This window comes from Furipterus horrens, unplaced genomic scaffold (assembly GCF_987537825.1).
Source record: "Furipterus horrens unplaced genomic scaffold, mFurHor1.1.pri manual_scaffold_5, whole genome shotgun sequence".
Taxonomy (NCBI): domain Eukaryota; kingdom Metazoa; phylum Chordata; class Mammalia; order Chiroptera; family Furipteridae; genus Furipterus; species Furipterus horrens.
In genome coordinates, this window is record NW_028327175.1 from 39,330,000 (window position 1) to 39,356,224 (window position 26,225).

General features: G+C 38.3%; 1 protein-coding gene across 1 annotated transcript; it reads right to left on the reverse strand.

Annotated features, from left to right (window-relative positions):
- Window positions 1-1,880: 1,880 nt before the first annotated feature.
- HTR1A (5-hydroxytryptamine receptor 1A) lies at window positions 1,881-3,201 on the reverse strand. The gene has a single exon (XM_090278937.1). The coding sequence runs from the start codon at window positions 3,199-3,201 to the stop codon at window positions 1,936-1,938; it is 1,266 nt and encodes a 421-aa protein (XP_090135063.1). The 3' UTR covers window positions 1,881-1,935.
- Window positions 3,202-26,225: the final 23,024 nt, after the last annotated feature.

The following is a 26,225-nucleotide window of genomic DNA, read 5'->3' on the forward strand; positions in this document are numbered from 1 at the left end:
GAACTCTTCATTGGCAACTTTTGCAACACAGCTCTCAAAACAGCAACGCAAACATCCAAAAGGTGCAGTTGAAGGGAAAGGGGAGTAAGAATAAGTAACTCTGTAGAATTGCTGGAAAAGAAAACGTTACTCATCAGAAAATTAGAGGCCAGATCTCACTATAACAAACTTCATGATCCCAGTCAGGTCACGTGAATGGAAATTTACATTCTAACGGAGCACCAATATACCTTCCCTTCTGGGACCAGTAATGGTTATAAGTGATTTCACACCAGGGGTGGCAAGGCTGAAGGAATAGCTTCTGGGGGTAGGGGATAGAAAGAAAGCTTGGAGTTCTCCGCAAATTCAAAGAACAAGAAGCCGGTTTTCCATAGAGCTGTGGCGAAAAACAGTCTGGCCAGGGAGCAAATGTTAACCCTGTACAAACCTCTCATGGACTCCCCAGGGAAGAGCATCCCTACCCAGGCTTGTAGGGCCCCAATATTTGAGATAATCAGTCTCTGAGATCGCAGATAGTGCTAAACCTATCGGGACCCATTCGAGTGAAAGCCTAGAATTCCTGGTTGGAAACCAAGATCCTGGTAACTTTGTGCCCCTGACGTTCTGCAGAACAAATCCTGCGTATTATTAGGACACGCTACACAGAGCTAATCTATTCGAAAAGGTCGAGAGCGGGGTGAATTAGGAGGAAAGAGTCTGCATCCTTTGGATAAAATTACCCTTTCAGGAGCCTCGGGGAGTGCCAGCTGGAGCCCAGGTGCTCACACTGAGGCGCCCACCCTCTTCGATACTGGACAACGCCACCCCTTGGCTCTTCCGGGTCTTCCTGGTCCCAAGATCCCAACGGAACCCAGTGGGGTAGGAAACGGCAAACCCCAACTGTGGTCCAGCCGCGCTTCAGCGTGTCCCGGGACACAGGCCGGGGAATGGTCCCAGTCCGGGGCAGTCCGTGGTGCGCGCACCTCGTTCTCAACTGACTGCAGGCGTCCACAGTGCGCACCCGGCGGCCGGCGGGCGCCTCTCGCAGTTGGTAAGTGGCGAAGCGAGCGCGTGTAGACCCGCCAGCATTCAGACAAACAGAAGTCCGCTTTCCCAACCCAATGAGTGTCCGTTTCTTTGGTAAGTACTAACACCAAAACAAGCGCAGATAAAATCGTTCCGCACTTGCCCACCGACCCAATCCTGTACTTAAACGTCTACTAAGAGACAATTTCCGGCCACTTGTTTTGAACCCAAGAAATCAACGCATGGGCCGTGCTCCGGAGCGTTACTCTGAGAGTTTAGAATGAGAGGTGGGGATTACAGGGGCTGCAACAGCCGCAGGGAAAAGCGGACCTTCCCGCCTTTCCCGACTAGTAAATAGTGCATAGGGACTAGCGAAGCCTTAAAGGGAAACCGATAAAGGAAAGAAGGGATGACGCCAAAAAAGAAAATGAACATTTCCAGGACAAGAGAGCCAGGAATGAGTCAGGGGTAGGAACGGAGCAAAGTCCTGAACCTTAAGCCCAAATTCTAGCAGTGGAGTGAGCAGATGGGAGCCATTAGTGGGCACGGCGGCTGGATGAACAGTTTATTTTTCTGTGTGGATGTTTTGCCCTGAACGACTGAGTCTTAAACTTCCGCTGCGAAAATTTAGGGAGCATAATAGGGAGGAGGCAATTGCTGGGACAAAACTAATTCTGAGGCCAAAGTCAGAGCCAAGGTCGCTTCTTACGGACCCAGGAAATTTCCTGTGTCCCCTACCCGGGCGCCGGAGCCTCTTTGCACAGAGCGCGCTCCCTCTGAGCAAGGGAGAGGAAAACGAGGTCTGGAAGCCGTGGGTAGAGCAACTGAGAAAGTCAGAGTCAAAGTAACAAGTTATTATAGATTGATTCCAGTGGGCTGCCGGAAGCTGAGTGGATGGGGCGGGCCTACTCGCCGGCTGCTCCTCCATCATCATTGGCGGCAGAACTTGCACTTTATGATTTTCTTAAAGGCATTTTGGAAGTCCTTGTTGAAGTAGGCGTAAATGACAGGGTTGAGTAGAGAGTTGGAGTAGCCCAGCCAGTTGATTATGGCGCCCAGCAGGGTGGGCATGTGGCAGCTGTTTTCGCAGAAGGGCAGGAGCAGGGCCACGATGAAGAAAGGCAGCCAGCAGAGGATGAAGGTGCCCATAATGATGCCCAGCGTCTTCACCGTCTTCCTCTCACGAGCCAGGGCCATTTTGCGCTTGGCCTCAGCGTTGCGCTCATTTTTCTTCTCGAAGGAGGGAGGTGCACATGTGACAGGACCTGCCTTGCTAGGCAGCGGCAGGTGCTCTTTGGAGTTGCCCATCCGGTGCACTTCGATCACCTCCAGGGCTGTGCCGTCCTCTCCCTGTCTCACCGATCCGTTGGCGCACTGAATCCCTCCTGCCCTATTCCCCACGCATTGCCTCCATTCTCTGTTCTCTGGCTCTCCATTTACGCTCTTCTTGGGCTGCAGGGCTGGGGACGCCCCAAGGCGGGCGTCCTCTCTTTTCTCCACCTTCTTGACTGTCTTACGGATGCGGAAGCGCGCTGCTCGGAAGATGCGCCCGTAGAGAACTAGCATGAGAAGCAGCGGAATGTAGAAAGCGCCGAAGGTGGAGTAGATAGTGTAGCCGTGGTCCTTGCTGATGGTACACCTGTCGGGGTCCGAGCGGTCTTCCGGGGTGCGCCAGCCCAGCATAGGCGGGATGGAGATGAGAAAGCCAATGAGCCAAGTGAGCGAGATGAGCGCAGCGGCGCGCCGGGGCGTCCTCTTGTTCACGTAGTCGATGGGGTCAGTGATGGCCCAGTACCTGTCCAGCGCGATGGCACACAGGTGCAGGATGGATGAGGTGCAGCACAACACGTCGAGGGCAATGAACAGGTCACAGGTGACCTGCCCCAGCGTCCACTTGTTGAGCACCTGGTACAACGCGGCCATGGGCAACACCAGCACCGACACCATGAGGTCGGTGACTGCCAGCGAGCCGATGAGATAGTTAGCTACGTTCTGCAGGGAGCGCTCCAGGGCAATGGCGGCCACCACGCACGAATTGCCCAGCACAGCACATAAGATAAGGGTGCCCAGCAGGAGAGAGGTAACCACTTGGTAGCTAAAGGTCACGTCGGAAATGCCAGTAGCGTTGCCGTTTGTCCCAAAGGGACCTTCGGAGGACGTGGTGTTGTTGCCCTGTCCTGGGCTGAGCACATCCATGCCTTCACGCTCGGAGGGGAGGGGGAGGGGAGAAAGAGCTATACAAAGATCCCCTCGCCCCTCCCCCTGGGGTCTGCCGCCCCTCTGTCCAGGGAGTTTCAGTGCGAGGGGATGCAGGGGCTCAAGCAAGAAGTTCTTACTGCTCAGGCGAAGGCAGCTCCGAGGAGCAGCTTCTAGGTGCTCCGTGGGCTCCTTTGGTCCACCGCGTTCAGGAACTCTAGCTGAGAAATGAGTTGGCCAGAGAACAGCTCCGGGATCTCTGGGTGACAGAGAGGTGGCTGGAACGGCTGTCTATCGCTGTTCATTTTACTTTGCAGCTGCCCAACTGGCTGCCGGAGCCTGAGTCTCCCTACTAGCAAATAGTCTCCAATCCTAGAAGTATCTGGAATATTGAAACCCCATTTTCCATAATCATTCTGTGACCATCCTCTCCCTGCTTCTCTCCCTCCCTCTCTCCCACTCGCTTTTCTCCCCTTTCTCTTAGGCGTCCCCCTTCCACTTCCCTCTTCCCCACTAGCCTTCCCTTTCAGTCTCCCTCTCCCTTCTCACACCGTTTCTTTATTCCTCTGTGTCGCTCAGACAGCCAGTCTCCCTCCCTCCTACGCTAACCCTCCCCTCCTAACACTTCCTCAACCCCGAGTGTCTCTCTCCCCTGGGTCCCCGCCCTCCTCTCCCTCTAGCTCAGCATCTTAGCGTTCAAGTCCCTTTTGTCCACATACTTAGAACTGCTTACATACATCTGATCTCCCGATCAGAACAACACTGCAACAAATACCTTTGCCTCCCACCCAGCCAAACTCGAGGGAAAAATTCTAACTACCCATTGCTTTATACTTCTGTCAAATTCTTAGGTAGAGTCAGCATCACAGAGTGGCAGTGGGAAATAAGCAAAGGAGCCACTCAGAGTCTGAATGGGAAGGGGTGGGGTTGGATAGCCCTGGGCCAGTCTATAAGTTATCATAAATTGATAGGAAAAAAAAAAAAAAAAAAAAAAAAGAGTGTCTTAGCTTTTTAAAAACCACCGCCCCCGTTCGTCAGTTTACATTTCAGTCTCTTGAGGCGTATGTTGCCTGTGTCTTTTTACATTTCAGTCTCTTGGGGCGTATGTTGCCTGTGTCTTTTTTTTTTTTTTTTTTTTTTTATTTCGGGAAATTGGAGGATAAAGGATTAGAAAGGACTTGTCAAAAAACAGGTAAATAGCTGCAGCTCCAAGTGAAAAACAGTCAATTCAGTATGCATTCTACAAACAAAGGCACAAATGCCTTCCCATCACCATTTCCCTTTTAAATTCGGTGAACATTGCCATCTCCCACGGCTTTGTGGTGAGTAGATTTAGGGAAGTTTTCTTTTTTGCTAATGTGTTGTAAATGAGGTCGGCCATTTATATGGCTTTTTGCTCTTCTTTCCAGAGCTTGCAAATCTCTAAGGGAGAATTTATCGGAATCCCTGGTCGCTGCCCCCTGAGTTTCTCCTAAATTCCGAAACTGGGTTCAGCACCTGGGACAGCTCTAGGCAATAAGGGCTTATGCCGCCACCTTCTGGCAAATGCTTTAGAGCGCCATCTAGGAACCCTTGTCTTTTGCAAAAATTAAGCAGGTATTAAGAAATCCCATAATTTAAGAAAGTTAAAAAGAGGGCGCTGGCTCAGTTGGTTAGAGCTTCATTCCAATACGCCAAGGTTGCAGTTTGATCCTTGGTCAGGGCACATACAAGAAGCAACCAATAAATGCCTAAATAAATAGAGCAACAAACCAATGTCTCTCTAAAATCAAGAAATATTTTTTTAAAAAGACGGTTATTGAAAGAATAGTAGCATTGAGTTATGTATTTCCCCTATTTCCTTCAAAAATTTATTTTTGTATCCTCTTTTGCTTTTAAACATGTATATCAAGCTTATATTTTCTAGCTCTTTTTGAAAGCCTGCAGCATCTGCCATTCACAAGTTCTCTCTAAGTATATGGTTTTAACAGAGCTAGGCAAACACTCACACCTTCATCTGTGTTGGTTTTGTACTGACAAAGGCTGAACTTTGGAACTCACATATCTGCACACATTCACCAAAGGGGGAAAAACAATATTGAATTTTCCAAATGGGGGTGACTTCACATAGAAAAATAAAGAGGCTGCTATTGGTTGGTTCTAAGATGTTTCTTTTTCCAAACTTAATCCCATTTGAACATGGGTAAAGAATGAGATTCCTAAGGCCTAGAATAGATATGTAATATAACAGGTTCACTTACACATTTTGATTGCATGACTGGAGGAAAAGTGCAGAATGCAATCCCAAAAGCAGATGACTCTGGGTAACATGTACAGATTCACTCCAGACAGCAACATTTTTAATATTGTGTTCAAATTTGAGCTCTGAATTTCATAGCTTTGAATTATTCAAGACCAAACAAAAGAGCAATCACCAAAGCATCAAATAAAATCTAGTTGGGCTGAGGTATACAATCAAAGCAATGTGTTTGGAAATGGATTGTTTTATAGTGCAGTGCTGGGCACAGTTCCCACTTAATCACTTCAGCATGTCGCAGTAATGAACCTGACATTTATAATGATTCATGGCATTGCAAAAAACAGAGATAAGTATATGTGGTGATTCTGACTACAGACTCTGAAGAAGTCTTTTAAAAAATTTGTGAAAGTTTTCATTCCTCCTTTTAAAATATCCTGACATATACAGAACTAAATAGCTTTGTTAAAATAGTTACAGGTCCAAAGATTATATTAGGAAAATAATTACAATCTGGATTCTCCAAAGATAAAGCTTTGGAAATATAGTTGATAAATATAAACAAAGAGTAAAATAAATTTAAAGAGAAAATGTACATGTCTGTATATTACACATATATATACTTAAATAATAAATATATACAAGGACATACTTGAATAAGAATTGTATCAGATTTAGCACATATAAATAAATATATGTCAGTCAGCATTTGTGCACTTTTCTATTGGATCCCAGACGATTTAATTACTGAAAATTTTATTTTCTCAAGAAAGCTAAAATGCTGTAAACCTGAAGTTAATATTCATGATGTCTGGCATTTGCTGTTTTGCTTTAATATTCTATGATGCAGTATGTTTACTTAAGTTGAAAAATTCTTAAGTAGTTCATGTTTTCCTTCACAATAATGTATGTAAAAATTCAAACATTTCATTTCTTAAAATTTATAGCAACTTTTTCTGAAGGACACTAAGAAAAAAGCAGAAGTATAAAAGGATATGCAGCACTGGCTATGCTTCCATCCCCTTCAAGTGACTAATAAATAACTCCATATAACTTTTATTGACTGATACTATGATATATATTAAAAGCAGAGTGATGTTGCATTTCTTCATGTTTACACTTCGCCAAGTCTCCCACGTTCAACCCTTACAGATAAAGAAACACACACACACACACACACACACACACACACACACAAAATGGTGCAAACTAAACATCCTGGATAAAGGGTTAGGCTCTGATTCTTTAAAGTCTCTGAAATTAGCCTTAAAGCAGATATTATTGATGACATCATTTGAAAACAAAGCTTCCAGTCATTATGCTTTTATTTTTTGTTTGAATTTACTAGATGCAAGTATGAATATGTCACTTATGGATCCAGGGTATGACATCATTCATCATATGAAATTTCTCTAAAGTAGTTTATGGGAGATAGAGATTTCTGACATTTTCACAGGAAATTCCACATAAGCCCAGCATTTCAATGTAGTTCTTTGACCAGGGACATAAGATAAAAGGATATTAGGCTGAAGTTTTGCTGAATGGTCTACCATTACTGAAGGCTCAGTAATTGATATGTTTATGCATAATCCCCAAATTATGACTGATTTTTATTAATGAGTCAGTAATATATATATATTAAAGAGTTGAAATTTTACTTAGGAGATTATAAAAGTGATTTAAAAGCTGCTATTTTAAAAGTTTTTACTTTTTTGTCAAGTAATTGGAAAAAGATAATTTTTAAAATTAAAAGTACTGTAATGAATTTAATTCTTCTCAATTCCCAAATACTATAGCAATATGGCCATTATAGTTTTACCAGCACTGTGAATTTTTACTGAAATTCACAAAGAAAAGAAACTTTAAAGAGAAATATTTGCTCAGACTATTTAGGAAATTTAGTCTTCTGATTATCAATGAGAAATAACTGGTCATTTGTAAGAAATGCAGTCAAAATGCCAGAGAATAAATTCTCCTTTAAAACTGAATATACCTTTTTTTGTGTGTGTCTAATCCTCACTATCCATTTTCTTCTGATGATACCATTCCTTCACTGCTATTTCTACACTGCCAGGCACTTCTCAGAGTCTCAGAACTTGGTTTTCATTGGGAAAACACAAACAATGGAAGCCTCAAGCTCTGCTCCTGAGAACTGTAATGTTGACTTGGTTCATTTAACATGTACTAAAAACACAGCATGTAGAAAGTGAAAGCAATGTAACATGTATTTACTTACTAGGTGTGTGACCTTGGGCAAGTTATAATATTTAACCCTTTTGTTTTCTCAGTAGTAAAATGGGTATAATAATAGACTTGTGTAGAGTAAATGATTTAATACAGTGCTGGCCCATAGCAAACACCCAATAAAGGTTAAAGAGTAATAGCAATAATAATGATGCTAAGTCTCTCTCTACTGATAACTTCTGAGAAGTGTTGGAGAAAGAATTATGTGGGCTTAGTGAAAGAATAAGACCTTGAAAATAAAAAAATTAAGGCCCTTTCAGGCCAGAATTTATTATGAAAATTATTTGCACATGAATGTGACATTCTCCCTATTCTTTAAAGTATTGGATTGGCCAAAAAGTCCCTTTAGTTTTTTTTCCATAAAATAAAATACACATTTTTCACATTTTTTTTCATTTTCACCAATAACTTTATTGATTTTGATATTTTGAATATGTCAGCTCTTACATGGTATAACATTGATGGTTGTCAATTACTGTCTCAACTCGATCGCTATCAACTTCAACTGGTCTACCTGACCAGGGAGTGTTGTCAAGTGAGAAATCTTCAGGATGAAACTGCAAACGATTTTTTACATGTTTGTTCAATAAATCACAGCACCTTCTCCATACATTGCACAAAACTTTTATTTGCGGTTCAGTTGTGTTTTTTACCTTTCTTGAAATAGTAAAACACATTATGCCTAAAATGTTGTGTATTTTCTTCCATTAAAATGGCTACACAAAAATTCACAACTGTGATAAGTTTTTTGAAATGTATTACTGATATAACAGTTGTCACAATACAATCTAATAAAATTGTTTCAACTGAAGTAAAAGACTACTAAGCACTACTAGAGCCATCTTACAGAAAAAAACAAATGAACTTTTTGGTCAACCCAATATTTGGAAAGCTTTCAGTTCTCTAGGAAATTCTGAGTACAAGACAAGTAAAAAAAAAAAAAAGCGACCTCTGCATTCTGGGACTTCTTTTTAAAAAAATTTATTGAACTTTTTGGGGTGACATTGGTTAATAAAATTATATAGGTTTTATGTAGTGGAGTAGGTGGATGTTACACTCACCTCCTCCCAGAACCAAACTAAAACTTCTTGACTTAAAGCAGAAGTTATTGAGCAGGGAATAAAAAACATATCAGCAAAAGTTTGATAATCAATATTGAATAGTAGTCTGCCCTTTTTCTGGGAGCTCAACCATTTGTTCAAAAGCATAAAATAAATAATTGAAATTCCTACATCCCAATAAAATGTTTAAAAGTACAGGAAAAACCAAAACATAGTATTTTTGTTGTAGGTAATTATCAGATTATTGTGATTATAGAGATATAGTGTTAATAAATGTACTTTCCCAATCTCAGTTCCTCTACGCTGCTCTCTTTCTGACAACATGTTCATGGCTCACTTCTGAATGGAAAGACCATAGTGGAGATGAGAAAAATGTCTGAAATATTAGTTTAATATTTTCTATTAACCTAATGATAGTTGGCAATTAAACTTAGTCTCATTAATTACTTGAAACAAAATTTAATTACTATGTTAAATCTAATAATAGTTCAAATGAAATGCCAACATTTTTATTAGATTTTGAAAGTAACATTTTTGCTGCAAAACTAAAAGCAATACTCAAAGTATTATTTTAATCTTATTTTTTAAATGCTACTTATATAAAAGCAACAATTGTGATTACAAAATATCAGTATATACTGTGCAATTAGGTTTTTGAAGCAGTAATGTATTAGTGGGGGACCATGGCTTACAGCCACACTTCTGCATTCAAATGGTTACTCTGCCACTTATTGGCATTATTTTTTTCTTAATTTTTTTCATTTTATTATGCAGTATATATGAATTACCAAAATTTAAAGAATAATATGGTGTGAAGAATAATACAGTAAATAGCTATATTATTAAGAAAACCTGAGAATAAGAACAGTATAATTCCACTGAAACGCCTGTATACAGTATTCCCTCCCTTATCGTGGGTATTACACTCTAGACCCCCCCGCAATAGGTGAAAATCCGCGAAGTAGGAACCTTAGATTTATTTTAGTATTTATATATATTTTAAGGCTTTATAAACCCTTCCCACACATTATAAACTATTCCCAGTCCCTTATTAACCTTTCCCACTCCCTTATTAACCTTTTCCACACTTTTATAAACACTACTTACGTTCTTAAACATATTCTACACTCTTAAACCTACGTAACTTTAACTACATATGTATACAGTACTGCAAAACCCCACAAAATAACGAAAGAGCTACAATAAATAATGAAATATATTTTTAAAAATCCCGCAATACAGTGAGGCCATGATAACTGAACTGTGATATACAGAGGGACTACTGTACATTTTAATTTGATGTTTATCATTCCCATGAATGACTTTATATTTTTACACCATATATGCATCACTAATATAGAAACGATACCATTCTCTATTCTTCTGCAACGTAATTTTTTGTTCAGCATTATCATTGTAAAATTCATCTGTATTGATACAAGCACCTCTAGTTCATTTATTTTCACTATTATGTAGATTTACATTGTCTGAATAATACCACAAGTTGTTTATGCATTCTTTGTTAAAGCCAAACATGTGCTTTTATAAGTAATACTACTCTGACTATTAATGTATGTATCATTTTTTACCCATGTAACTTAGAGTAAACTGGATTAGTGCTTTTCTAACAAATCACATGGAGATTTTGATTAAAATGAAGATTTTGACATTTAAGATCTGTGATGGAGCCCCAAGACTCTGCATTTCTACCAAACTTCCAGTTGACATACATAATGCTGATTCACAAGACAAGAAAGAAAAATAAATTCTGGAATTTATTTTGCCTTCTGAACCTGAGGATTCATAACTTTCATTAATTCTGGAAATTTCTGATTCATTCATTCACCATTAATTCAACAAATACTGCCTTTCCTTTGTTCATTCAGTTCTCTCCTTTTGAAATTCTAAATATACCAAGAGGAGAATTTCTTCTTGTAGTTTCTATGTCTCTTTATTTTTTTGTCACATTTTCAGTTTTTCTCCTGTGCTGCATTCTAGTTAATTTTTTCATAGTTCTCTTTAAGTCTAGGAATTCTCTCTTCAGTTGTGCTTAATCTGCCATTTAACCAATACCTTATGCTTCAATTTCAACTATTTATTTTACTTTTAGAAGTTTTGTTTTATTTTTCAAGTATACCCAGTTATTTTAATAGACCTTTGTTTCTTGCTTATGTTTGTAATATTATTTTTTCTGTTAAATAGTAAGAATGTTTATATTCTGTCTCTGATCACTCCATTGTTTGTGTCCTTGGGTGTCTAGTTCTTTCCTCTGTTGCGTCTCTCTTACAGAAACTTGGTTACTATTGTGTTTGATAATTTTATATTGGAAGTTTATATTTGACCAATCTCTATGAGAAATCTGAGAATCTTGGTTCAATGGACATTCCTCTAGAAAGATTTGTTTTTCTTTCTATAACATATAATATTATGCTACTAATCTGTGTGAGAGTATCTTTCATGGCTAGGTATTATCAGAGGAGTCTTTATTCCCACGTAGAATTTAAGCCACAGAGACACATTGTTTCCACTGAAGCTCTTTAGGGATTCTAGCTTCATGTAGTTGTCCCCATACTACCACCCCATTTCCGCCATCTTTTATGCACCTTGCGATATGTTCTGGCTCATTGAAGAGACAATAAAATTTCAAGATTTAGGTAACTTTCATCATCAATGTTTCCAGGTATCTATAACTTCAGTGCTGGCTTATTACTCTGGTTTTTGTTCCCCTCATTTTGGGATTTTGAAAAATTTTTAGTAATTTCTCAAGAGCTCAGTTCTGCCTGTTAGTTGTGACTTACCCATCATTCTTTGGTTCTTTGCAATAGGAAATGTTTTTAATACAGGCTCTGTAAGACTTACCAGAAGCAGAAAATAGAAAATAAATTACCTTATTAGATTGCACCAGGATTAAATAAGAAAAACACAAGTAAAGAACTTAGCAGTGGTCCTTATAGGATATGTTCAATAAATATTAATTTAAAAAATCAGTCATTTAAAAATTAAGATTTTAAGTTTCCCAAATATTTTCTATATTGAGCTTTCTTCACCTTTTTTATTTATGTGAAATATATTTGTTGTTCAAAAAGAAAAGAAGTGTCCATTTATATTCATAAATAGCAACTAGAATTTTTGTTTTACATTTTATAAAACAGTTATACATACATTAATTTATTTAATGTAAAATACATATAGGAAATTATAGTATTTGAATTTATAATCAATCACTAAAATTATACAGGAAACGACTTCTTAAAACTAAAATTAGTTGAAAATTGCTGTTAATGTTTTATCAAAAGCAATTTCTTATTTGAAATTATCCAAGAACTAACATTTTGAAAAGTTGTTTAGAGCTCATCATTAGCAGTGTTCATCCATTTTTAAAGTGAATGATATGATATATCTTCTAAAATTAGTTTATTCATAGTTTCCAATTCCACCTTAAAATTAAAAATAAATTGATAGCATTTCTAAGCATGACCTATGTCCTTCAATAATTTTAATGGGAATGGGAAGCCCTGTATCTAAGGTCTATCACTTAATGGGATCTAAAACAAAAACAAACAATAAATGATTCTCCAAGATGTAAATGTTCAAAATATTTACTCCTGTACAGAAGAGAGGAGTGCGCCATAGTATCTTATTGTCACAAAATGCAGTGCTGATATAATTTTAATGTCACGAACAATAATCAACCATTCTTTATAAGATCTCTAAAATTGAAATTTGCCTCCAGACTATTTCTTTGTTTTGGTTTATTTTTGAATTTTGCAGCTTTTGCAAATTGTTTGGGAAACACAGCTGAGCTTTACGTAGGAATTTTAATTGAAGAAGATGATTATCATCATGTGCAGTTCTGGGTCTTTTTCTCTGGACTTTGTAGTCAACTGTTCTGTGCTCAGAAGAAAGAAATGGAATCAAATGCCAATATTTGGGATTAAATGTCTTGCTTCCAGCTCATGACTTACATAATGTAATAACAGCAGTAGTCAGCATGATTAAGTGTTTATTATATTTCTGATACTATGCTAGGCACTTTCCATACACTGTTTCACTTAATCTTCACAGTAGCCTAAGCCGGTTCAATTTTTGAAGTAAATAAATGGAGGCCTAGAAAGGCCTCTGCTTGTTTGTATTTTAAATGCACAGGACAGTGAGAAACTAGAATTCTCTCCTCTGCATAACTACAATGTATATGCAGTTATTTGACGTTAGCAACTATTGTTGCTTGTTCATTAAGATCACCAACTACTGAAAAGGTGCTGCTCAGCAGGCAGGCAGGCAGAGAGAACAATATGGGCATCCTAGGTCAAAGCCCAGCCTCCCTGAAAACATGCCCCAAGGGTTGCCAGGATCATTCTTGTCATTATGTTTTTAAAAAGTAGCCTCTAGTCCACCTTGGAGAATCCTGTCTACTACCTGGATTGTCTGCTTGATAAATTCCTCAACATCCCCTTTCTGACTTTTTGTCCATCCATATAGCAGATAATTCAAAATGATGAGGGACTGCAGAGTTCTTCTAACCCAGACTTAATCAGATTTGCCCTAGATCACACAACGGGTGCCTCATATTAGCCTGCCTGCATCTGTTAAAAGACCCCTAACAGGATTATCCACGTTTAATACTAAACTGTGGCCAGCTCCAGTTAAAATTTTCCAAAGAACTTGAAACAGGCCAAAGAAGTTGAAGTTTGTGTTCAATAATCAATTTAGTCCTTGCTTTCTCTCTTCATTCAATTATAAAACAAGCACATATTATTTGTCTGCTATGAACCAGGCAGCATGACATCCACTAAAACCATAAAGATGGAAAAACAGGGTGCTTGCCTTAACTCATTGACTGAAGCATGTTCCCCAGCCACACCAGGGGAAGCCTCATCAGGGATGGGTACGGTCCTGGCTCAGTCACTCACTTTTTCCATCAATCACTGCGTTGTTGAGTACTTCCTATTTTTCTAGGCTTTTGGTGTACCATGATTTACCAGACATACAACTATTCCTGCACTCGAGGACCTCATGAAGAGGTAAGCAAATAAATAAATAAATGAGATAATTTCCGAGGATGGTATGAGTAAGATAAAATTGAGTAACATGGTGGAATGATGGGAGGCATCTACTCTTATGGGATTGGAGAGGTGAGGCTTCTCTGAGGAGGTGACATTTGAGACCCAAATTATATAAAGGGTACAACCACTCAAAATCTCAACTTTGGGGTACTGCAATAACATAGTCATCATCTCAGTATTTGGGCCAACAGGGCAGAGCTTGGGGCAGCAAAGCTCTTGACCAGGAAGTCAATCACCTCTATTTACTTCAGTGTGTTATGCAAATATGACCATTTTGTGTGTGTTGCATGATATTAAAAGCATTGGGAAGCACTGTTCTAGTGGATAAAATTCAAATTCAAGCAGAAGAAAAGCAAGAATGATCGAGTTCAGTATGTTAGGTAACTGAAGAATAGAGTGCACAAAAGGGAGAGTGACAGGGAATGAGGTCAGAGAGTGGGCAAGGGCCAGGTTACGATGGTAACCTTGGTATGGATGTAAGGGTGAAAGGTGGATGATAAAATGTTTTATTAGTCTATTTTTAAAGAGCAATGGATTATATTACTGTGATAAGGCACATATTAAATAGGTTAATCAAAATAGAGATTAAGGGGAAATGTTGAAAATAATACAAAGAGTGGAAAGAGAAAATTTTATCTGGAGCCTGGTGTGAGCATTAAAATTAAAAATAACTAAAATTAACACTGCGTTTTTTAGTAGTCAAAGTCTAAAATGAAATACCATGGACCCTGTAATTTCTTTGTCTAGTTAAACATTAAATTGCATCAGGATATATAGACTTTTTCTTGCTATACCAATGGGAGAAATGTATAACAAAGCTCATTATCAAGTAATTTAGTAAATTATATATTCACTGTCATTTTGTATAAGTTCAGAAATATCTTTTGCAAATGCCATTTAATGAAAGCTAGTTTTATCTTAGTTAAGGTCTCTCATGAGAAACTGAGTGTATGGCATAGATAACAAATGACAGATGATTTATAGAAAGGGCAGAGAGGGAGAGAGACTGAGTGTATGAGAGATAGCAGATAATAGATGCTAGATAAGAGAGAAAAAGACTCTCCATACATTGCTTTCTGGTAAAGAAAGCTGATTAGATTCGAATATACTCCCATTCTGGACCTCCCAATATGTCCATGCCTCCACATCATTGCTTACAGTTCCCTCAACCTGACATCTTCATCCTCATCTTTTACACCAGAGAAATTCCTACCTCAAACACAAAACAATGCCCAATTCCAAACCTTTAATAACTACACAGTAGTTCTCTACTTTAGATTAAAGTTCACCTAGCAAGCTTTTAAAATAGACAGGTACCACCCAAACCAATTAAATAAAAATTTTTAGAGAGGGGGCCTAGGCTTTGGCATTTTAAGCTCTCCAGGTGATTCAAGTGAGTAAATAAGGCTAAGAATTGCTGAGGTAGGTCAATGGTTTCTCCTACTTACAGTGGGCTTCAAAGAGAATGCAGATCTTTACTCTTGATATGTGGGTCAGATGGGTTTATATACTGCAAGAGAGAAGAAAAACCCACCAACTCCAACCAAATGTGTTACAAACAAGAAAAGTCTTTATGGTTGCCTACTGTGAAAGTAAATGAGTAATTACCTCCTTGACCTTGTACTTAATGAGAAAAACTGCATAGCAAATCTGCTTTGGTTCTGTGCAGAAATAGACATTTCAGGGAGTCCTTTTCACCTTCTCATTGAGAAAAGAGGGAAAAAAGTATTGGAATACTACAGAGAGAACAAATTTAAGTGGCTGTCAAACCTAAGTGTGTGTAAAAATCACTTGAAGGGTTTGTTAAAATACGAACTCCCAGGCCCAAGCACCAGTGATTCTGATGGAGTAGTGCTGGTGCTTGTATATTTGCCCAAAGTCCCTATATGATTCTGATGCTGGTGGTCCACAGGCCAGTGGGAAATAGGAGTTTACAAAAAGATGCCCCCTTTTTTGTGATGTATACCTGTTCCTGACTCTCACACAAGCCCAAGGGCCCTTTCTCTCTTTTGAGAAGAAATAGAATCAAGAAAATCTAAGTCTGGAGGCTAATTTCAAAGACCACAGCAGAGTCATGCCAGCTGAAGTTGGACAGTAGAGAGAAAAGAAGCTCGGGCAGCAACTGCAGACAGCGAGGGAGCTGAGGGCTCTGGCATCAGGAATGCACTTGAGTGGGGAGGCCCGGTCTGGGTTAGGGAGAAGGAACCTACTATCAAGAGCAGATCCTCTGTGGCGAACAGGCTGGAGAATAATGTCCCAGCTGCTCTCCTAGAAGTCAGATGCAATAATCCTGCCCTTCTTAGAGGCAGACTTCTCTAATCAAGCTGTGAAAAATATACCAACTGTGATCTGCTGTTGTTGGCAGAAGGCTAATTTGGTCGTACCCTGGGGCTTCAATTCTCACATCCCTCTCAGAAACAAACTGATTCAAGTTTAGGAAATGTGAGCCTCAGGAAGTTCACTCAGAAACATACAGTGGCTTCTCTGTGAGGCAGAGAAAAAGGGAGCGCCCAGAAGTGCTGCTTCTCATGCAAAGCCATGGAATAGATCGTGAATTTCCAGCACCCATTCTCTCCATTGGAGTCAGCAGGAAGTAAACTAATAGAATACAAAGTGTACTAACCCACAGGATGCCAGACGTATAATACTACCTATTACTTCACTCATTATCGCATTTGTTTTTTAACCATTTTTCCTTTCATTTCAAAAATATTTCAAAAGGCTTATTATGTGTGTTTAGCTCAGTTTCCTCAAAAGCAGAATTTAAGACAAAGAATTGTGTACAAGTAGTGTCTTTGGAAGGGGATTTCAAGAAAAAAAAGTAAGGAAGTGGAAAGGAGGAAAAGGAGAAAAGAAAAGCACATTATGAAGGACATCACTGTGGTCAGTGATGGGGCTCTCTGTTTCTTGGAATTGTTTTCTAAAGCATGGGCAGGTGAAGCAATTATTTGAGGGTGCCAGTGCCCCATGGTCAATTCTTCCAAGCTCCACATGCCCGCAGGCTGAAGAAGCTCCACTCTCTACCTCCTAGTGTTCAAGGTCACAGAGGAATCCAGAGCAGAGAGCAAGGTAGAAGGCTGTCAGCTGATGTGAATGGGGCTTGCACTGACTTCTCTGCCCTGCCCTAGAGAAGCTGAACTCAGAGCGGAGGCCAAGAGATTGTAAGTTGGAGATTGGTGTGTCTATTACAGTATTTCAGACTCTGCTAAGCTACAGCAATTAACAAATTGTGTTCTCTGCCTTCTACAAGTTCTTAGTCTTGTAAGGGAGAAAAACGTTAAGAAAATGTAGCATTCGGTGTGAAAACTGTGATAATGATGATATCCAACGAGTTTTGTCTGGAAAAGGAGTGGAGGAAAGTAATTTGGAGAAGGACAATTTGGAGAAAGGAAAAGAGCAGTAAAGGAGAATTGAGAACTTCACATAAATGTCAGCTGAACCTTGAAGGATGAATCTTCTCTGTGAACAAGAGAACAATAAAAGAAATATGTGCTCATTGGTAAGAACAAGGTACATCCTGGAAATGGGATTGAGTAAAGTGTGACTGAGTATGGTGCTTGTGTGAAAGAAGGAGGAGAAGAAGCTAAACATCTTTATCCTGAGGCAATGGGAGGGCCATTGAATTTAACAAGAGAGTGACTCAAGGAAGTAATTTCCAATCTTGATGAGTTTTCAGGAAAAGATCATATCACAGTAATCCCTGGAGATTTGTTCTTTCATCAAACACTTATGTGAAGCATACACTAAGCGCCAGGGATGACACCAGGTGCACAGCACACACTTCTAAATGAGATTGGTCCTTGTCATCACATGGTCCAGTGCCTAGTGGCCAGAGAGGGACAGATAATCTTTGTAATATGTTGCAATCAACATAACAGCATGTCTTATTGTAGGGGGCTTGAAGTCCAGGGCAAGGTTTCCTTGTCTATCTAGACTTTTGGGATCCCTGCAGACTTCCTGGGAAATTTGTGGTGTTCATTTTTTAAAAGTTAGAGGTCAAGGTAGCATGGTCTGTACCATTCCAAGGGAGCCTGACTAAGCAGGTAGTGTCTCTGAAAAAAAAAAAAAAAAAGGCAGCATGAAAGAAATGATGGTGTATGTGTGTTGCAGGGAGGGGGTAGTATTGAAGTAGGATATTTGTGGTCAAGAAGATTCTACTCTTTCCCCTGCCTGCTATGTTCTGCCTCATCATCTCCCTGGCTGGCTTACTCAGCCTTCAGTTTTGAGTTTGAGCCTCGGTTCTTCCTGGAAGACTTCCTTGGCCCCCTCATGTCCAGGAGGTCAACCTAAAGGTACAAACATGTTCACCAATTGTTTATCTTTTATTAGTTGTCTAAAAAGAAATATGCTTATAAGCAAACAAATCTCTTCCAACCCTCTAATAGTGGTAAGGGCAGTAATTTGGCTGTCCTGTATATGCTGGATAATCTTCTGGTCTTGTCACAGTGAAGCAGTTGCTCAAAGAGGGAGGCACACCAAAGTAATATAATACCTATTTGGTACTCACAAGATCTCTTTGTTTCTCTCTCTCCCTCCCTCTCGTTAAAATAGTTCTTCAGTCAGAGGCATAATTGTGATTGTCCAAACATCTTGTTTTAGACCTTGCTCCTCAGACCAAACTTCTTTCTGCCAGGGGTTCGGTGCCCAAGATAGCAAAATACATTCACTTTCACCTAAAATTTGGTACCAGAGTCCATGCTTGAGCACAATCCCATAACCTCTGTCCCCATGAGCTTCTTTTACTCTGCTCTATTTCCAAAGAAACTGGTTTTTCTGGAGATCAGACTCAGTTTGAATGATTTGAAACATCTGATCTGCCTTCCACTTCTGCACAGATAAATATTCAAAATAATCAGGAATTACAGTCCTGTTTATTTCTAATAATGATAACAATAACTAACGTATAGTATATACCATGCACCAAACACTGTTCTAAGTTATTTTTCTACTTCACACATGTTATTTTTCTACTTCACACGTTATTTTTCCCATTTTAAAGAGGAGGAAACTGGAGTACTAAGATAAATCACCAAGGTCACACTAATCTAAGAAGCAGTGGAAGAAGGACTTGAGACCCAAGAATCTGGTTCTAGAGGCTGTGCTCTTCTTAATCACTGAGCCTGGTGCCTCCTGTCAGTACATCTCTGACACTCCAGAAGCTACTTCTACCTCATTGCAACCTCCACATTCAAACTCATAATTCATCTTCTTTCTTTTCCCAGTGCTAACCCTACTTCCCTTGAGGTCTCACAGGAGAGAATTTCTATGTATATAGAAATTTTACTGATTCACTTATTTCTAAGAACTAAATCATCATTATAGTTTTACCAGTCCATGTAGCAGTACTCTGCACCTGTTCACCTAGACACTACCCCTTGATGCAAGAAATCTGACAATTTTCAGTTGTGGATTGTATTTTAACAATCTCCAATCATGCTTTTCCCTCAAGGCAGCAACGTTATAGGCTTCACTAGTATTTGAAACACAGCATAATCACCAAGTCATGGTCTTTAACTGAACTGAAATAGCCAGACAACAGGCATCATTTAATTCCTCTTCTGCCATCATTTGGTTGTCCGCCATGATGACAGTTAGCTTGTCACAGTTAGGGACACTATCAAATTACTCTCAAATTTTCTGCTTTACCTTTAAAGATAAGCATTCTACCTCTTTGCTCTCTTTGCCTCAAACTGACATTTTCATTTTGTACTTACGTGAGAGAGTTATTAAAGATTTTTCAACATTTGGGAAAGTTTCAATGCTAACTAGAATTTAACTCCTTTTGAAGGACAGTCAATAGCTATGACAAAAATACATTGCATTTCTATCCCCTCCATCTGGAGGGTCCTTTTCCTTTCAATAATAACAATAAAGACTTTTTCTTTCAATAATAACAGTGATTATTAACAATTTATTGTTGCTTATTACTTGCCAGGCACTGTCAAGTGCTTGGTATGCATTATTTTAGAAATGAGTAAACTAAGGCTGAGAGAAGTCAAGTACCTTATTCAATATCCCAGTGGATAGTTGTTCCAGAGTCTATGCCTTATCTAGTCTCAGGGAAATACACCACTCCATCACTTCTCCATCACTTGGGCCATTAAATATCCTCTGTGTCACATGTTGTTGATTCAACTTTGACTCCTGGCAACTGTATGAAGGAATAAGGTCCAGAAAGTCCTGTCCTCAGCAGCCCTGCTCAGCTCCTGTGGACCTAGGCCTGTGGCTTCTTTTATGGTACCAATCCATCTTATAGTTGGCCTTCCTTTTTCCTGCTGCCTTCAGTGTTTGACAGCATTATTGTCTTTTCCAAAGAATCCTGCCTTTTCATGATGTACCCAAAGTAAGACAGCTTCAGTTTTGCCACCAGGCATAATAATTAAAAAGTTAAACGCAAAGTGACATTATTTGACAACAATGTAAAATCTGATGATGCTGAGCTTAATTTGCTCTAGGACTCACTTGTTTGGCTTTCTGGCAATTCAGAAAGGGTATTCATAGAGTTCTCCTCCAACACCATATTTCAGATGAATCCATTTCTTTTTCCAATGTCTTCTTCACTATCCAACTTTCACATCCATGCATAGCAATTGAGAATGAGGGTGTGGATGATCTTAGCTTTCGTCTCTAATAACATATTTTTGTTCTTGATGATCTTTTCTAATTATTCTCTTTAATTGTATACCAAATATGAGAAAATATCTTGAAAAAGTAAAGATAACCATTTTTATAAGTTTTTTAAAATTTTATTGTATATTTTTTCCATCACCATTTAACTCCTTTATACCCTTGCCCCACAATCACCACACTGTTGTCCATGTCCCTGAAAAGGTAATCTTAACTCTGTGAAGTTTCACAACTGTATTTCATAGATACTTTTGTTACCTGTCAACTGGTGGACTTGCTAAATCTGTTTTCTAAATGCTACCAGCAGTGTTATTGAAGTTTACCTACCAACATTTAGCTTTGGGCTATGAGTGATCTTCAAGATAATCTAGAACTAAAACTAGATTAAAACTTAAGAATATTTATCAGCTCTCCTAGCAAGAAGGATGGTGGGGGGGTAAGCACCAGGTATAAGACCTTAAGGGTTAGAGTCCACGTTTTTACTTTTGGTTCAATTTTGGGTCCTCTTTTTATTAGCTTATTGCTCAGAATTGTTTTCTACAGAAACTAGGGCAAATACTTCCATTTTCATATCCAGCAACAAAAAAAATTTTTTTTATATAAAAAACATTTCTTCAAGTATGAGCTGAAAGTCTTTTTGTTTTTAGCCCAGTGAGCCAGCCTCAGTCATGTTTCTGCCCTTAGGAATAAAAAAAGCATATGATCTTAATCAATCTGTTAGAAAAATATCTCATGACAAAATCCAACATTCATCAGTAATAAAGCAAGATATTAGAACTTTAATTATATAATCATGGAAAGCACTTTCTTTGCCTGATAAAATGAATCTAGTCATAATCTAGAGCAATAACCAATAACCATTCCCACTGGTGAAACTTTGGAAGCATTCTCAATAAAGTCAGTATTATATTTAAGGCCCTAAACAGTATAATAAGAGGCATAATTATTAAAAAGTTAAAGGTAAAAGTGATATTACTTGGCAAAATGTAAAGTTTGATAATACCAAATATTGGCAAGTTTCTAGAGGAACAGGGACTCATAAATTATAAATGGTGAGTATGCATTTGCATAACTGCTTTGAAGAGCAATTATGTCTTTGAACTACTTTGAAGACCAATTATGTCTTTGAACTGCTTCAAAGAGCAACAATATCTAGTAAACATGCCAAGTCTGCTTTTAAGTTTATGTTGCAGAGAAACTCTTACACATGTACTCCCAGAGGCAGATACAAAATTGTTCATTACAACGTTGATTGTAATAGCAAAAATTAAAATGGATTATAATACTATATAGCAGTTAAAATGAAATAACCAGATTCCAATGTACTCACTAAAAAGACCTCAGATCAACATTTAGCAAAAGTTTTTACTAACTATATAATTTATGAAATTTTCAATACCCACATACCCAGAATATATGTTGTTCATGAATAAACATGTAATAACCATGAACTTGAAGAATACATACCAAATTCAAGAAAGTTGTTTGGGGAGAAGGCAGGGAAATGGACTGCAAAGAGATAAATGTAATCAACTTTTTGATATTCTGTTTCTTCTATTAGGAATATATCTGAAGCAAAAATAACAATATTTAATATTTATTAATTGAGGTGGCAGAATCATAAATATTTTGTTAAACTAGCTTTTGCATTTTTTGGTATCTTCAAAGCTTTTGAAAACGTTTTTAAAATGATAAATATTTTAAATGTGACAGTTGTAAGCTAAAGAAAAATAAAATAAAAGGCCAAAAAATGATATGTATACATTTTTTACATTCCTCATTTTCCCTCACAGCTGAATGAATGAAGTAACTCTGTTAATACAGTTTGAACTAAATCTCATGTTGGATCTGGAGGCTTATAAACATATTTGCATCTATCATGTAATGCCTTGATTCTTTCCAAAATCAATTAGAAATTATCCTTAGCTAGCAATGGGAGCAAGCAGCCTAAGAAACATTGCTTTATTAATTGTTGTTTCCAGGAGTCATTATCTCTGCTTTTGTTCAATTTACCATTAAGATTGAATTCTGTGATACAGCAGAAATGTACTTGTTAACTTTAAAAACTTCAGGATGTCTCATATTTTTCTCTTGAAAAGCTTTTATTTAGCATATGGGAATCAAAATACCAACATCTCAGAAAACCCTGCAAAGCACCCAGGTCCAAAAAAGCCCTTGCCCTATGTGCCTTTACTTTCAATTTCACTTTATGCAAGGTTCTCTCCAGAAAAGGCAAAGTCACTTAAGTGAAACCCCAAGGTGCATTTTGTCATAAGAATAACATTACTTTAAACTTGGTGGTATTTGCAGCCAGTCACAGCCCAATAACAAGGGCAGAGCAAGTCCTTGAAATAGGATCCCCGCCCCTAGAAAAATGAGTTTTATGGCACAGTAAAACCTACAGAAAATATACTCAAATCCTTCCAAGGGCTACAAATGCCTAGCTTCATTAATCTGTATTCCTCCACTGAATATTATTTTTGTAATAATTTCAGACTTAGAGAAAGTTGTAATAATATTACCAGAAGAAAACCCTGGATATTTTCCTATACACACACAGCCACACACTATTATAAATTTTCAGAGCTACTTGGTATAAGTTGCAGATATGATGTCTTTTTAACCCTAAATACTTCAGTGTGCATTTCCTGAGTATAAGGATATTCATTTACATAATAAAACCAGAACATCAATATTATAAAATTAACATTATGTATATGAGGGATATCTATATATCTGTATGTAACTATATACAGAAAGTACACACACGTGAGAGAGAGAGAAGGAGAGAGAGGAGAACATGAGAGATTAAAGAGATTGCAAGAGATAGCACAAACTCTAATCCAGGATCACACATTTTATTACTCCATTTAGTTGTCATGTCTCTTTAGTCCTTTAATTTGGACATTTCCTGTCTGTATTTGTTTTCCATTCTCCTGAAATGTTTGAAGAGTACAAGCCAATTATTTCATAAACATTTTTCTCAGTTTGAGTTTATTTGATATTTCCTTGGGATTACATGTATTTTGGACAGGAATATATGTACCTTTTCCCCTGCTTTATCTTTATTTTCTTTCTCCTGCTTTTGCTCATTCCTTTATTTTCAGCATTTCTAAATCTCTTTGGCTTAGATGTGCCCCTTTAATAAAGTATATAGTTGGACCTTGCTTTGTGAGTCAAATTGTAAATATTTTTCTTTTAATAAATGAATTAAACTTGTTTGTATTTATTGATATGGCTGATATATTTGGTCTCAAGGCTGTCATTTTATTTTATGTTATGAATACTATGTATATAGTGTTTGCTATAGATTTTTTCAGGATTTGCTCAGAATTTTTTGAGTTTTTGCATGTTTAAAAATGGGTGGGCTTTATTTGTCTTGATATTTGAAGGATATCCTGGTAAGATACAAAAATTTTGGATCACACATTCTTTTCCTGAGTTCTTTGAAAATGTTGCTTTATCATTGCTTTTCTCTAAGTTTCTTGCTCTTAGAAGTCATTAGATCTATTTGATTGACAACACTGGGAAGTTTTAAGACTTTAATACTGTATTTAAAAGTCTTACTAGGATATGCATCAGATTTGATCATTCATTTTTAGTTTTCCTAGGTACCCACTGGGCTCTTTCAATATGTAGATTAAAGTTTACTTTTATTTCTGGAAAATAATCTTGGATTATTGTTTTAAGTAATTAGTTATGTTTTACTGTTTTATCTTCTCCTTTGAGAGCTTCATTTATTCATATGTTGTCTTTTCCTGTTTACCATTCTAATTGCTTTCTTCCTGTCCCTTTTTATTTCCTTCTTTCTCTCATTTTCATTCTTTTGATTATTGTCCTGTTCTTCTTCATTGACACTTATTAGGTTTTTATTTTTACTTTTTTCATCATTGTGCAACTTGAAATTTAGTCTATTTTTCTTATATTTCTTTTCTGATAAGAAGAAATAAGCTCTCATGTTATTTCTTCTTTTTTATTTTTATTTTTGCTCTTAAAAAAGTGATCAAGGCATCCTTTTACACATTGCAAAATTTTTATTAGAGAATATTTTATTTAGTTTATGGAGTTATATTACAGTATTTTTCTAGTTTGTGGTTGGCTTCTGGAAACAATTTTTATCAGGTGATGTGTTTTTATTCTAATTCTTTATGTTCTTCTTAGCATAAATGAAGACTGTTTGCATCTCTGCCTTTCATAATCAAGGATGAAAATTTGGTAGGTTTACAAGATTACTAGTCTTAAATCACCTTCTTCTGCCAGTGTAGCAAAACAAATGGCTTAAATGTACCTTATTATGTTTTTATTTGCATTTATCTTACAGAATTCTACATTTTCCCTCTTTGCTTTGTTTCTCCTTTCAAAGAGCTCTTTCCCCTTGCCCTTTACTCTCATCTACCCAGAAGTAGTGCTTTATGGTTCTCTCTGTTTTCTCCTCTGCAGAGCTTTTCTGCACTTTGCTCTCTGGAAATCTAGGGGTAAGAAGTTTAGAAATAGCTCCACTCAAAGTGGGTTTTAACTTTCCTACTTACTGGTAAATTGAACTGTGTATCATACTCTTATTTATAGTCATTCTGAAGAATTGGATGGATTATTGTGGTTTTAAATTTTGTTTTTGTTGATTTGTGTAGCTTTTACAGGATATGTTGGGACATACAAATTTAGGATGCCACCATTCCTTGACCTACATCTCTGAGTTCTTGATTCCTTCAAATCTCCACATCAATAGAAAAAAAAAACAAAAGATTTGGAGATATTAACTGCTAAAGTATTTCTCAAAACATTAACTTGCATCCAATTTTACAACCCTTAAAATGTTATTGTTAATCTGAGAGGAGAGAAGATGCTGGCTGAGTAGGTGGAAGCTGAGTCCACTTGCTTGTGCCCCCAGCATGGATTTTCAGCTGATTTTCCAACAAGTGACCTGAACAATCATGAAATCTTAGCTGATATGAATTTTTGAAGCCAAGGAGTATGAGGATGCTTTGCACCATCAGGTAAGAGATTTTATAAGTTGAAGATAAAATACTCTGCACAAGGCACCTGCAGCAGAGGAGAGGACAGAAAAATGCAGCTTAATATCTCCCACCCCTCCCAGAGCTGGGGATCCCGGCCCCACACAAGGAACCCCCAACGCTAATCATGAGAGACTTGGGAGAATATAGAGTCTGGGAGACTCAGGCTGCACATGCAAGATGAGCAGCACATCCATAGCTGCAGCACCAACCAGGAGAGTTGAAGAGAGAAATTCTATCTTCTAAAACTGTCGGAGACACTGGCAGGCTGCAGCCAGCCCAGACTGAGGGAGGCATTTTGCCTTTTGGGGAGGTGGCGTGTGCAGAGAGCTGGGCAGTGGCTCAGTGCTGCAGTGTGGGTGCCACATAGGGACTTCATTTTAAAGGGGAACTGAAGCATGGCTGGGCAGAGACCCCACATGTGTGTGCATCTGCCTTGCCAACAAAGAGGCCAGATTGAAAGTGTGGTTCATGCCCCCTGGGTCCAGCTGGCCAGGAAGAGAGAAGGCTGGACAAAGGAGGGATTGCAGGGCTCTACCCAGCAGGGCTGGTGAGCAGGGGGCTGTGTTCCGAGCAGAGGGTTTGGGCCTGAGCCTCCTTCCACAGTAGTGGGCTACAAGCTGGAAGAGTAAGAGCTGAGCCCCTGAAATTCTTTGCAGCCAGGCAGGGCCATTCACACCACAAAATACAAAGCTCCAAGAATAAGAAGGTGTGCCCAACCCCAACTGCAGGATTGAGTAGAACAGTAAGGCCACCCTCAGGAATTCCCTTCCAGGTGCAT

What these genes read in the sequence shown, in the direction of transcription:
- HTR1A (XM_090278937.1), bottom strand. Translation starts at nt 3,201, where the DNA reads ATGGATGTGCTCAGCCCAGGACAGGGCAACAACACCACGTCCTCCGAA.